At 52.1% G+C, this 13,680-nt stretch overlaps 1 protein-coding gene across 6 annotated transcripts in view; it reads left to right on the top strand.

Annotated features, from left to right (window-relative positions):
• The window catches only part of GRAMD1B (GRAM domain containing 1B), a 212,384-nt gene that overhangs the window by 152,335 nt on the left and 46,369 nt on the right, over positions 1–13,680 (top strand). For 5 of the 6 annotated variants that reach the window (XR_002787738.2, XM_023558225.2, XM_064268925.1 and 2 more), the window contains 2 exons: positions 3,044–3,254; positions 9,647–9,667. Coding sequence is in view for 5 of the 6 variants with exons in the window: in XM_023558225.2 (XP_023413993.1) it covers positions 3,044–3,254; positions 9,647–9,667 (232 nt within the window). In the remaining variant the exon portion in view is untranslated. The remainder of the gene's footprint in view (positions 1–3,043; positions 3,255–9,646; positions 9,668–13,680) is intronic. The other variant, XM_064268926.1, reaches the window with a different exon arrangement.

The following is a 13,680-nucleotide window of genomic DNA, read 5'->3' as shown; positions in this document are numbered from 1 at the left end:
GCTCGAGAGTGTGATCAGGACTGGAAACAGACATGGGAGCCCTGTGCTTTTAGATGTAGGTGAAGTCACCTAGGGAGGTGAAGGACTCACCTTTGGGGAAGGGCCAAATTTCAGGCCAGATAGCAAGAGAGAAGCCAGTGGCAGAGATGGGAAGAGGACTTAGAAGAGAGAGGTGCGTGTCATCAGCCCAGAGGAGGAGAGATTTTCAAGAACAAAGGTGATCAACTGCCTTAAAGGCAGAAGAGATTGAAGTGGCAGATAGCAGTATCGGTTCATTGACTGATGTGTAGAAGGCATGGAAACCCTGGTGGTGTAGTGGTTAAGTCCTACGGCTGCTAACCAAAGGGGTGGCAGTTCAAATCCACCAGGCTCTCCTTAGAAACTGTATGGGGCAGTTCTACTCTGTCCTACAGGGTTGCTATGAGTTGGAATCAACTTGATGGTAATGGGTTTGGTTTTGGTGCTGAAGGCAGAATTTTAGGTCATAGATCCTTGGCTGGCATATATAGGGTGGGCTGGAGTGAGACCACAGGAGATGAGGAAATCTCCTGGGCATTTTGATCATTTGGTGTGATATGCATGATGTTTGGGATAGTTGGAATGAGTTTCCTCCAGGTTAGAATTTTTGCCTGAATCTCTCCTTATCAGTCAGTTATCACCATGGATTCAGAGTTGGGAGAAAGCCAGTGGGATCTCCTTTCCATTCCGCAGTCTGGAATTACCAGGTGTGAAGATGTCCCTTATCTGAAAGCGAAGGGGCAACTGTGGGCTCGTTTTGCCCGAGATGGACATGTGCTTGACTTGTCCCTGCACTCTCGTACTTTTTTGGGCGGCCTGGTTGGGGTTAGGGCATGTGCTTGACTTGTCCCCGCACTCTTGTACTTTTCTGGGCAGCCTGGTTGGGGTTAGGGCCAGAGCTGCTCTCCCAGCAAAGTAAACCTAACAGACTGCTGAAACCCTGGAATACCTGGCCTTGGGCTGCAATTGGCCCAAGAGAAAGGAAGCAGCTTGAAAGGTGGACACCTGAGTTGGATCCCCAGGTGCTTCCTGAGGCTTTTCTCAGAGGACATGTATGATGGACCTGCTTGCCACCACTCCTGGGACTCGGCTCCTCCACCCGAGGGACAGACAGGATCAGGATTTCCTTTCTCCGGGGTTTATAGTAACAAATGAGCTTAGAGAGGATGAGGGATGTTAGAGGATGGGGTGAGAAATTAAAGGGCCCATTCTGAAAGAGACATCTTAAGCTTCTCTACATCACAGTTATTGGTAGTATTATAAATGAGATTCTAAATGTAAATTCGGTCTTAGGATGAAGCAAAACATTGAGCCTTTTCTCCATGGAGTCCCTGGGTGTTGCAGATGGTTAACACACTGGACTGCTAACTGAAAGGCTGGTGGTTCAAGTCCGCCCAGAGGTGCCTGGGAAGAAAGGCCTGGCAATCTACCTCTGAAAAATCAGCCACTGAAAACTCTATGGAGCACATTTCTACTCTGGCACACACAGTTTGCCATGAGTTGAAATTGACTCAGTGGCAACTTATTTTTTCTCCATACATCCTCTGCTCACATTTTTCTTCTCTTTCTCCGATCTCCTTTTTTTTTTTCCCTTCAAAAGTTTCCTTCCAAAACTTACAGAACCACCGCTCCCCTGCCCCCACACACCCACTTCCTTGTCCCCACACTTGCTGATTTGGAATTTTGTGCTTTGTCCTGCTGATTTCTGATTTTGTGCTTTGTCCTCCTCCTCCCTGCTGTGAATACCCACATGCAGGTGGAAGGTTTTGCCTAAAGGGACATGGTTTTCCTTGCAAATGGGCCCAATTGGATATCTGAGGTTACAGCTGGATCTTCATGCAAATGACAGCATTCCCTCCCCTGCTCTCCCATCCCTCTGGGAAGGCAGGCGTGAAGCTTCCCAAGAGTGCTTCCTAGGGCCCTTAGAAGCCTTGGGTCTGGAATGGTCCTTAAGCCTGGCCTTACTCTCTGACTGCTGAATAGGCGGGACACTTGGCTTTTCTTTCCCCCACCCTTGTGCTTTTTGCTTTCCAGTTTCATAATTCCTTTCTCATAGCCCCACCTCTCTCCTTCTTAACCTTCTCCTTTTTCCCTCTCTTTTCCTTTCTCCATTCTCTCAAACACCCATTAGAATTGAACCACACTCAGTTTTCCTGTCTATCCTTGTCTTCATTTCTTCTCTCTCTGCCCCTCTAAGAACACCAGCTAAAAATCAATTAGTAAAGATTTATATAGCTTGTAAGCCTTGATGCAAGTTAATTTGGTACTGTGGCAAGCTCCAGGTGCCTGTTAGAAATGAATTTTTCTGGAGAGGCATCTGCACTGGGACAATCTCTGCTGTGTTCATCTCTGCCCCGGCAGGGGGAGCAGGAACTAATATGGCTCGCAAGTTACAAGTCAGATGACCCACATTTTGTTTCTAAGCCCCCTGTGATCAGAGGACACTTAGCTCGTGTCTGAAGACATGCATTGGTATTCATTTTTAAAATAGGGATTATACTTGTCACTACTGCCTTGGTGGAATGCTTTAAGAACCCAGTAAGGTAATATGTATGTGAATTCTTTGGTAAGTAAATTTATTATTGTTATTTTTATGGACAAAAAATGTCCAAAACAAAATGTTGACACTTTGGCCTTGCAGCACCTATAAAATGAGCTGATCCTATTGGATGATTACTAATGAGTCTTTTAGCTCCTAAATTCTGTGTGCCCATAACAGTCCCTGACGTATAATAGGGGCTGAAACAGTATTTAGATGAATGCACAGACATACGGATGCATGACCATCTAAATGTCTAATTGCCCTACTGCCCTTTTCGTATTCCTGTTGGCACCACCGCCCTCTCCTGGCCAGCAGCGGTATTACAGTGCAGAGAAGTTCATAGAAAATAGATGGGCCCTTTTCTCTGTTTCTGTCCAGCACCCTTGCCCAGGCTCCCAGAGCTGGCTCCCTTGGCCCGGTCCTAGGCCTCCAATCACTAACAGCCTCTCTTTCCACTTCCCCTCTCTCTATCTGCCCCTGCAGCACTGCCAGTAATTCAAACCGCAGCACGCCGGCCTGCTCCCCCATCCTCCGGAAGCGGTCTCGCTCACCAACCCCCCAGAACCCCGACGGAGACACCATGGTGGAGAAGGGCTCAGATCACTCCTCCGACAAGTCCCCATCCACACCCGAGCAGGGTGTGCAGCGCAGCTGCTCCTCACAGTCCGGCCGAAGCAGTGGCAAGAATTCCAAGGTGAGGTGGCCCCCATGGAAGCTCCTGCCCCGCTGTTAGCTGCTGCAGAGAGGCTGGTACTTGGGGCCGGTGAGGTGGGAAACACCTTTCTCCAGGGCTTTACACAACTGAACAGCCTGAGTTTCCCAGAGACCGTCTTTATGTACCGAGGGGTGGCTGGGCAGTCAGGGGAGACCCTAGCTAAATGTCTTCTCACCTAAGCACTGAGAGAGGCCCACGGGCTAGGAAATGATTCCACTAGTGAGCCCTCTGGAAATAGCTTCCCACTCCTTAGGAGCAGGGGAGGAGGAGGAAGGCCTGGACAAGGGCTGCTCTGGGGGTCAGAAGAGGTCACCTGTTTATCCCCACTGCCTTTTTTAAATTTGGCCCCTCGGGCTGGGATAGAAGGGAACATTACTTGGGATAATTATCCTGCCAGGAAGAGGATCCTCAGGGAACTTTGCCGAATGTCATTTTAGCCTCTTCCCTGTCCATCACCCTGCCTTACTTTGGTACTAATTTACTTGGTACTCACCTGGCAGAGAGGACAGGGGCAGGGCCTCTTTACCCCTCTCTAGGATGTCACCATTGCCATCTCAGCACCAGGGCCTTTGGCCTAAAAAAAACAATACCCATAAAATAAGCCCCAGTGGCAGGGAGAGGTGAGAAAGCCCTGGGCTAGTTACGGTTCCTCAGAGATTTCCTCCTGCCCTCTGTCCTCTATGGAGCAAAAAAGGTCTTTGCCTAGATGCTCCCTCAAGAAGCTTCTGTTCTTTCCCGGACTCACAGGCCCCAGGAAGGGTGTGGGGACCCTGGGAGGCACGGGAGCTGCCTTCCACCTGAATTTGTCTTTTGATTTCTTGTTCTTCCTCTTCTTCCCCACCATTTTCCCAAATACCTTCTTTGCATGCATGGTCTTAGTCTCACAAGCGCCTCTCAAAAGTAAGCCATCTTTTGTCTCTGTCTTATTACCCCCCCTCTAGTGTTAACTTGTCTGTAGTGCTCAGCACCCTTCCCCTCCACCCCCTCCCAGTTCTGGCCCATATGTCTTGCTTGGCCCCTTTCCCGGAAGGGCTGACCCCACTGCCCCACTGGCCGTTTGGTGTGAAGTCCTGAGGGACCATTCCTACCGCACCCCAAGTCGAAGAACAGACCTGTCCTGCCCTTCCTCTCCTGGGATGTCTTTGCCTGCTCCCCAACACTGCCTCTGGCTAAGGATTATGGCTTTTTTTTTTTTTTTTTTAAATTCCCTCCTTACATGGTGCTTTCTAGAAACAGAGTCCTGCCAGAATTAGTTTAATTCTTTTGTGAGAAGGAAGGCCCCGTCGGATCATACCCGGGTCCTGATGTTCCCCTTGGCGGGTCAGTCCTGAGTCCCCAGAAGTAGTAATTATGGATTGGCAGGAAGGTCTAGCTGATGGTGGCTCATGCGTTCCAGTAGGTGACTTGTTCAATAGCAGGGACCTCAGGGACCTCAGGACCTCACTCTCTTAGAGTGGCTCCGCTTGAGTGCCCCCTTACTGCAGCCACCCACCACCCAGCCCAGGGGACCACAGTATTCTTAGGATCTTGGATGGTGATCAGAGCATGGATCATTTCTACCAGTGGGCATGGGGGCAGCACCTAGTGGTTGATGACTGTTGACAGTCATGCCTGCCAGGCCCTGGAGAGATATGGCCACATCTAGAGCCAGAGTCAGCCAGGGGCCCCATGATTGCAGAGGAGAACTTGGAGTGAGTGGAGGGTGAGCAATAGGTATTTTAGAATGGAAGGACTCAGGAAATGATGCCCACGGGAAAAGGGGGTGGAATGTCGCCTGAAGAAGAGAAAGCTGAGGGATGACTTAATAATAGTCTCAAGTCTCTGAGAGCGTTTAGGGGAGGAGGAGGAGGGTGAACAGCTGTTCTCTTTCCTGAGGCAAGAACAAGAGGCTGTAGGGTTGATCCTGCAGTCTGTGACCTTCAGGCTAAAAGTACATCTTGGCTCTGAGGATTCGGGATGACTCTGTCGGGCTATCAACAGGGGAGGTTGAACCCTCTGCCTGCAGTGGGGAAGCCAGCAGGGTTCTCTGTGGGATCAGGTGGCTGGGGTACGGGCGTGTCTGGGACAGGGGTTTTGAGGTGACCACTGCCAGCCCCTCTTGAGCCCTTCAAAACTCTGGCTTGGCTGATGTGGGGATTAGGAGGCAGATACTGCCTGACTGGGATCATGTGATTCTTCCTCTCTGCTTCTGCTAAGGGTGTTTGCATACTTCTCCATCCTAAGGCGAAATTCTGAGCTTCCTTACTCTCTTACCCCTATGCCTAGCAAGGTACCCCATCAGTTTTCAGTGAGAAGAATGATATTTATGGTCATTCGTCACTACCTCTTTTGGTCAGGTGACGGGTGGAGGTGAGATCCAGCAATGAAGTTTTTTCAAAAACCTTTAATGGCAGATCTTCAGGGGATAGGAACCCCTACCCCAAGGGAGACAGAGAAGGAAAGTGCCCAGATGAACTTCAAATCAAATCCATCTTTTAGCACCACATGGGTAGTTTGGGATGCTACATGAATTCACAGGCATAAGAAATCATTTCTGAGTGAGGTAGCTGAGAGTGTTTCAGGGAGCAGGTGGCACTGAGCCGGGCAGGAACTCTGAGTGGGATGTTGGAGAGGCAAAAATGAAGATTATAAAGGGGCTGGGAGCTAAGCGTAGACAGGGAACAAATCTCGGCCCCACTCTCTCATCAGTCACTGCCAACACTGCCATCCTCTAAACACAGGGAACACAGGAGCGACTTCCTGGGTGCGGGGACGGTGCTATCCCAGGTGGGATTGGTGGCAGCTGTGGTGGGTCTGGGATATGAACGTGCAGGACACGCAGACTTTAGAACAGCACGAGAACCAGTCCAGGAATTAGGGTCTGTGCAGGTCAGGAGCTGGAGTGGAGCGTGAGGGGAAGAAAGCTGCAGCCGCGAGGGGACACGAGGAGGAGGGTCTGCTAGTGTGGCGGGGATACCACCCCCCACGCATGGAACAAGGTGTCAGGGTGACCAGATGTGTCAGTGGTAGGGGCTGTCCTCTCAGTGAGCCCATGCACTCCCTGTCTCCTGCCCACCCCTTAGAGGAGGTGTGCTGTATATTTGTCAGAGAACAGGGACATGCCTGCACTTCTCCCTGGCAGAACCTGCAAGTCAGGCCCAAGGCACAGTGTCAGTTTCCCTTTTCTTGGCCTCAGGTTCCTCCTTTGTTAGATGTGGGAGTGGGACTAGGTGATGAATCTGCAGTTTTCCTGCTGAGCCTGACCCGTGCTCAGAGGAGGGGACCACCAGACTTCCAGCCTTGTTTCCACCAATCCCAGGACACGTTCAGTTTTTGCCACCACCCAGCTTCTGCTCTGTAGTGGTGGTTTTTGGCCACTAGAGGGAGTCTGGGATATGCTTTCCCACTCCCATCAGCTCCTGACATGGGGCTTGTGCCTCCAGGGTCCCAGTGATGTGAACCCAGCGGGTGCGTGGCGTCACCTCTGGCTCTGTGGCCCTGATACCCCTCTTCCCCTTTGTTTGACTTTTTTCCTTTTTTCAATTCTAATTTTTGTGATTTTCTTTCCAGTATGACAGGCTTAACCTGATCAAAGTAAGCAGTTGTCTCTTTTCTGACTCCTAAATGTAGAGCTGCTCCAGGCCCACCCTCCCTCCTCCACACCCTCACTCCCGTCTCCCAGACTCCTTGAGCCTTTACACTGGGGAGATGGTTTTAGCCTGCGGGGGGGGGGGGGCAGGAAGCCACCTCAAGAAAATTTGGGTCTGTTTCTGGGGCCTGGCATTCCTTTAGGTGCTTGCTCTTCAAACCTCATCTAGGAAAGGCAATAGTCGTGTCCTCTGCTCAGTTCCCTGCCCCCAGTAGCTCTGTCTTTTGGGTAGTTTTCCTGACTCCCTCCTCCTTGTTCAGCCAAATCCATTGATAACCTATCAGAATACCCACCACCCCACTCCCTAGCTCTGCTCATTCCTTCCCTCTGGCTTTCTCCGCAAGGTCAGGGCGTGCCACTAACTTACAAGGGCAGGCAGCTTCACTTGCACACCAGTGGAGGCCTCTCCTGTCACCCTCAGCAGCCAGCAACCCCCTGACTTCCCTGCCAACCATGAGACTGGGCTCTCCCTGCCAGGCCCCTCCACGGGCCACAGTCCCAGGAAAGCAGTGTGCTAAGAGGCTGGTTGGAGTTCAGAGGCTCCTGCCCCTAGTGAGCATTCTCAGAGGGTGCACATGGGGTTGGTCGGGGAGGTGCGACCGTTTTTCCTGGTGGGGCCAAGAAGTTGCCCAGAGATAGCTGGTTAGGGGTAGAGTCTCAAGCTGAGGGACCAGTCAAAAGTCCTCGCTCTGAAAGAGTATGTTTCACATTTCTTTTCAGCGCTTTTGAGCACGCATTCTTATTCCCCTTGACAAATGACCAAATACTACCTACAAAGATATCACACAGCTAGAGACAGGACCAGGGTTCCCTGGTTAAAGCTCACTCTTTGTCACCCTGAAGCTCTTTGTCTGAAACAGATTTGAAGAGATAAGCGTCCATGTGCCAGTACGTGAACAGGGAAAATGGACTTCCATTTGCCTGAGGGCAGTGGGAGAGCCCTCTGAGGAGCGCTCATGAAGGATTTCAGTTCCCCCACATAGGCCAGGTTCCTGCTGCCCTTCTCCTCCTTGAGGCTTACGTGGAGGTCAGGCCCATGGGATAAGGGGCTGAGGACTGCGTGACGGAGAGCTGCCTCAGCCGGGAAGCAGCTTCGACATGACAGAGTTCAGGGAAAACATGGGGTAGTCGAGGCTGGCGATGCCCGGAGCGCATCCTTTCCGCCGTGGGGAGAGGTAGTCTATCAACGGCAGCAGAGCCTCCTGCCCTGCGGCGTCGGTTTTGCATGGAGCCAGGGCTTCTGTGTGAGGGCCCGTGAGGTAAGAGGCCCACAGTGCAGACCAAACCAAGTCCATGCGGCCTGTGTGCTCCATCCTGCCTCCTCCAGAGGCAGGTAAGCCTTAGCTGAGAAGCTGTAGAGGCTGATTTGCAGTTCCAGCTTCAGGATCCTCAAGTGCCTGTAGCTCCCTCAGTGATGAATAAGTTGGTTTTGAATATCGGGATATGGCCTTTTTCCTGCTAAGAACTTCCAGATGGGAGGAGACACTGAGGCTGTGATGGGAGTGTGTACCTTCCGACAGGCCACCGTGGCAGCCTCTGTTGGGAAATGGCCATGGAGAACATCTTGCAGAAGGCGTTGTGAGCCTGCCTGGCCATCTGCCCCAGTGCCGTATTCTGGCCAGTGAGGTCAGTTAGCAGCCAAGCGCTTTAACCACCATGCCACCAGGGCTTCTCAGTGGAGGGGATAAGTTTGCTAACTGTCCTTAGGGGCCACATGTCTGGGTGTGGACCTGTGGTGCTGACTTGCAGGCAGAGTTGCCATCCACCCAGTAATTCTCCACCTTCATTACACACTTGGCAAGCTTTTTAAAAATGGAAATGCCATAGCCTGAATCTAAACCCACTGGAGCTGTACCTCATGGGATGGATCCTAGGCAAGTGTGCGTCTGTCTGTCTGTCTTCTGAGTGGAATGTACAGTAAAGGACTCCTAGCCATAGGTATTGGAGACAGACAAGGCACAGTCTTAGCCATCTCTCCCCTTTCCCTAAGAAACTTCTAGTTACAATGAAGATGAGTTGCCTGTGCCCAGAGCTAGAATGAAGAATGCCTGACTTCTGGAGCTGGGGTGGACTCCGGTTTCTCTGGTATTGAATAAGGGCACCACAGAGTTGGACAGGACCTTTACAGATTATCTGCTTCAGCCTCCCTCCCCATGCAGAGCCCCCAACCCCTGTCCCACCATTATCGCTTAGGAGGCCAGCCAGTTGTTGGGATAGAAGTTGGAATTTGCTCCTCTGCTTGCTCACTGAGAGCAAGCTTGGAGAAGTTTTTAGGCAGCCTCTTCCCCTCCCACTGAAGTGTCCCACCTGCTTTCTACTGGGGAGGGCTGACTTGGAGCAGAAGGCTTGGGTGGTCTCTCCTTGTACTTTGCTCTGGTCAGGCCCCATTTTGGGACTGGGTCTTGGATGCCGACAGCTCGTCCCTCACCCGCATCAGAAGAACCTCGTGATGGGCCCTGACTCCCTTTTGGTTGAGCTATAGCTGGTGCTGCCGCTGCCTGCCACCCCAACTGCGGTGGGGCTTCCAGCATGGATTGCTCCTGGGCCTCCTTTCTGGGGCTGCCTTGAGAAAGGAGGACCCCTCCCGAGCAGCAACCTGGGAAGCATTCAGCTGCATTTAGGCCCCTCTTCCCCACCCTCCCCCTGCTGTCTGTGTAACTTTCCCACTGGGCTGGGGATGCCCTGGCCATTCCCACCACCTCTTCCCTGACTGATTTTGCCTTTTTTCATTTTGTCATTTCAGAAAAGCCAGAGTTGGTATAATGTAAGTATTCCCGTTTCTCTCCTTGCTGGGTACATGTGACCTGGGTGGGGGAGCGGGAGTGGGCAGGGGAATGGAATAATGTGGAGGGCAACTTGGCTCCCGTGTGGGCTTGAGCAGGTCGCGGGGACAAGGAAGATGGGCTTGCCTCCTTTCCAGCCCTTCTCCCAAAGCTAGATAAAATGGTTCTCTTTTGTAGCAGCCCAGGACAGCCCAGGAAAGGAATGATTTCATTCAAGTAGACTAAGGGGCGACAGCCCAGCTCATCCGCACCTCACCTCACCTCTTCCAGTCCTACAGGAGACCAGTCAGGGAGGTGTGGGTGTTCTAAGCCCAGGCAGAATTCTGGAACTGGGGTGGCCCTGGGGCCTGAACCTAAGGCCAAAGCTTCCTTCCCTTGACCTACACATTTTGGTGGAAATGCAGCTGGAAGACTCCCCCATTAGTAGAGAGGCTGTGCCATTTAATGGGATCTGACTTCAGCCCTGCAGCACCCTTCTAGAAGACATCCAGTGCTTCTGGGTCTTTGAGGAAAAAGAGACCATTCCATAGGTTATCCATGGGAGGCTGCTTCCGTCAGCTGCCACGTACCCAGAAACCACATGTGGAACGAGCAGTCCCTGTAAAGGCCACGTTCTTTCAGTCACACAGACTTTGACCCCGAAGGACAGCTGGCTGAAGTTCCTCAGCGGGCCCCCTGCCACGTGGTACGCCGCCCTGGGTACAGTGGAGGAACCAGGGGTTTGACAACCATGATCTGGCCTCAGACGGTCTTCTTGCCTTCTCTGAGCCTGACATCCTCAGCGCTTGATTCTGTGAATACCACTCCCCACCGCACACACACACCAGGCTCTACTTCAGCAGGAGACGTGGACACAGAGATGGTGGAGTAGAAGCTGATTGTGATGACAGACGTTGAAAGGACACTGGTTGAGGGGAGGGAGGTCAGGGGCAGAGGAGAGGCTTGGCTTTAATGTAGGGGCTTGGATCAGAAATCCCAGTGTGTGTGTTTTCCTCCTGGTACTCAGTGGGTCCCCAAAGTCAGGCATGTATTGGTTAGCCACGTGGCTTTGGACCTCCAGCTGCTTGGTGGCCTGACTGTCGTCTGTGCTGTGGATTGATCTGCAGCCTTAGCCCCACCCAGCACCAAAGAGGCAGAGGTTGGTGGGCTGTGCTGACAGGAGGGGAGTTGAGAGCTGAGGTGGTTTGGGGTGGAAGCCAAACAACCGCTTCCACTGCCTCCTCCTCTGCCCACTTCCACCCCCCACCCCACTTAAAGTCCAGATCCCTGGTCTGTAAGCTCCTTGTAAATGGTAGGAAAAGAGGGAGTGTGTGGTCTGCTTTCCTGGAAGCTGCCCCAGGCCATACCGTTCTGGGGCACCCAGCGTCCTTTGTCTAACAGTCCTTTCCACTCCTCTGCCCACCCTTTTGAACAGTATTGTGAAAATCTAGTGGCTGCAAAGGGAAACAGAAAGCTCTTGGTCACAGACTTAGTAGACAATTAAAACCCCAGATTTGGACCTACCTGTGCTCTTCCTTCTTTCTAACCTTCTTCCACTTCCCCTCACCTTTCTACCTATCCCTTTCCTTTGCTCTTTAGAGCAGGCTTTTCTGCTTTGCTTCACTTTTCCCTTTCTTGTATTCTCCCCTACCCCTTGTTCTACGATTCCCCCTTTTTTTCTTTTCTCTCCCTCCATTTTCCTCTCCTTTCTCTGATCTCCATTCTCTGACTGGCTTTTTCTTTTCTCTTTTTCTCTAATCCTTTTCCTTTTTTTCCCTTTCCTTTCCTTTCTCCCCCATCCTTTTCATGTCTAATTTCTCCTCCCTCAGCCCCAAGCATACATGGGGCAGGTTAGAAATGAGTGCTACGTCTTGGCTTGGGCGGGGGGGTGATGGGCCAGCTGCCAGGTGGGGCCCAGAAGGCAGGGGTCACACCAAGCAGATAGTACATGAGAGATAGTAGAGGACCACGCCTGGCCTGAATCCTGGTTCCGCCTGCAGCTGGAGATACAGTCAAGTGGTCAGACCTCGTTTAGTTTTCAAATCACCTTATATGAAATCATCCTCCAGAATACACTCCCAGCTCTTTCCTGCATCTTGCCGTCTCTTTTTCTAGGTTGTCTGTGTTTATCCTCTGCTCCTCTCCCTGAACAAATGACAGAAACATTATCAGCTCTCCACCCAGCACAAATCATTAACTCCCCAAGGAGGCCCGTGCCAGGGGCTCTTTGTCAGACAGCATTTAGTGATCCTTCCCTCTCTTAGGGCATAGTGGTTAAGAGCTTGGCTGCTAACCAGAAGGTCAGCAGTTCAAATCCACCAGTCGCTCCTTGGAAACTCTATGGGGCAGTTCTACTCTGTCCTATAGGTCCTCTATGAGTAGGAATCAACTCAAAGGCAATGAGCTTGGTTTTGGTTTTCCCTTTCCTGGACTCACTCTCACACTGGGTTCCTCCAGAAACTCAGTGGTGATAGATATCACGGGACCATCAGCAAACATGCCGCTGCTGTTCCCTCATCCTCCCCTCCTTGGTTTCTGGGGCCATCGCTGGGTAGCCCTTTCTTGGTCTGCCCATGTGTCTTCTTGTGTCTGACTTCCACTGCCCGAGCCCTGCTCTTCTGGTCCTTTGAACCTTCCAGTCCTGATTCAGGGTTGGGGTGGGGAGCAGAGCAGAATGACCATGAAGGTGGGAGATGAAGATGGCAGGTGGACATTGGAGGGAGAGGCAGAAGCTGAGCACACTGTGGGACACTTGGAGGTGGCAAGGCCCCCGGGCAGTAGGGGGTGCTCCACTGGTGGGGCATCTGGGCATAGAGCAAGACACAAAGCAGGCCTGAAACCTGCCCTCCACTCCCCAGCACTGCCTCTTCCCCACTGGACCATTGGCATTCTTGCAGGAGGGCCTTGTGCTACCCCTATTGATTTGAACTGGTTTTCTCTGTTTCCTTTAGTCTGCTTTGTGCTCAGACTTTACATCTGTGTTGGTTGGGATCTGACCTTCAGGAAGGATACCCCGTCACCCCGTCTCAGCTCTACTGATGGCCCTTTTTATGATCTCTGATGCCCGAAGCTTCTTCATTGCAGTGGAAGTCCTTTAGATAGGTTAAGATTTTGTAATCCCTCACCCTAGGGACAGTTAAAAACCTTCTGGCCGGATTCAGAATAGGAGGGCCCTTGCTCTGTAGAGGTGCTGAAGGGGGCAAGATTACCTCAGGCCCATTGGAGGGAAGGGGGAGGGGACCAGGGTCTAATATGAAAGGAGGCTCACCCCCCACACTCTTTGTTTACTGCCTCTCTTCTGCTAAAGACAAAAAGCATTTTATTTAGCCAGGGAGGACCTGGGATGGTCCTCTTCATGAAGACAAACTGCCTTGCTCCAAAGAGTGGGACACACCGAGAACAGCGGCCAGGCCCCAGGGCCACAGGGAAAGGCTGAGGTGTGAGCTCTGGTTTCTACTCAGGGATATTCAGGTCAAGAGTGGGGTTAGAAGGCCATTCCAGCCACAGCTGCCCTGAGCTCCTCCCAGGCCCAATTGCATCTCCTCATCGTGGCCCCTCATCCCTACCCTTACCACCTGGATTCATTTATCAAGGCCGCAGCTTAGGAGGTGGATCCCCAATGGAATGAGATGGAGGGGTAGGCAGAACCAGGGCTTTGACTTCAACAGGGAGCCAAGGGGAGAGTTGAGGACCTCCTAATCCAGGCCCCCAGGTGGAGGGGCACAGCTGGTGCCCCTCTGAAGATGGCTCCTACCTGGGCATGGTGAACTTAGACCTTGAGTGAAGCACATGGTCAGAAAAGTCTCATCCCTGCTGTCCAGGGTGGGCCAGTGTATTCTTCTCCTCTGCCCCAAATCTCTTCCCTGCTGGTCAGTTGTCTCCATGGCAACCCAGGGAAGGAGCATTACTGAGATCAAGGGACAGTAAGTAGCCCCGACCCCAGCAGCCCAAGGTCACCAAGGCCCCCAAGTTGGGGATGACAGCTTTAGGGCGAGGAGGGTGGGATTGTGCAGGT

Source organism: Loxodonta africana, chromosome 15 (assembly GCF_030014295.1).
Source record: "Loxodonta africana isolate mLoxAfr1 chromosome 15, mLoxAfr1.hap2, whole genome shotgun sequence".
In the NCBI taxonomy this organism is placed as follows: Eukaryota; Metazoa; Chordata; class Mammalia; order Proboscidea; family Elephantidae; genus Loxodonta; species Loxodonta africana.
This window is presented reverse-complemented; position numbering and strand designations above follow the sequence as displayed.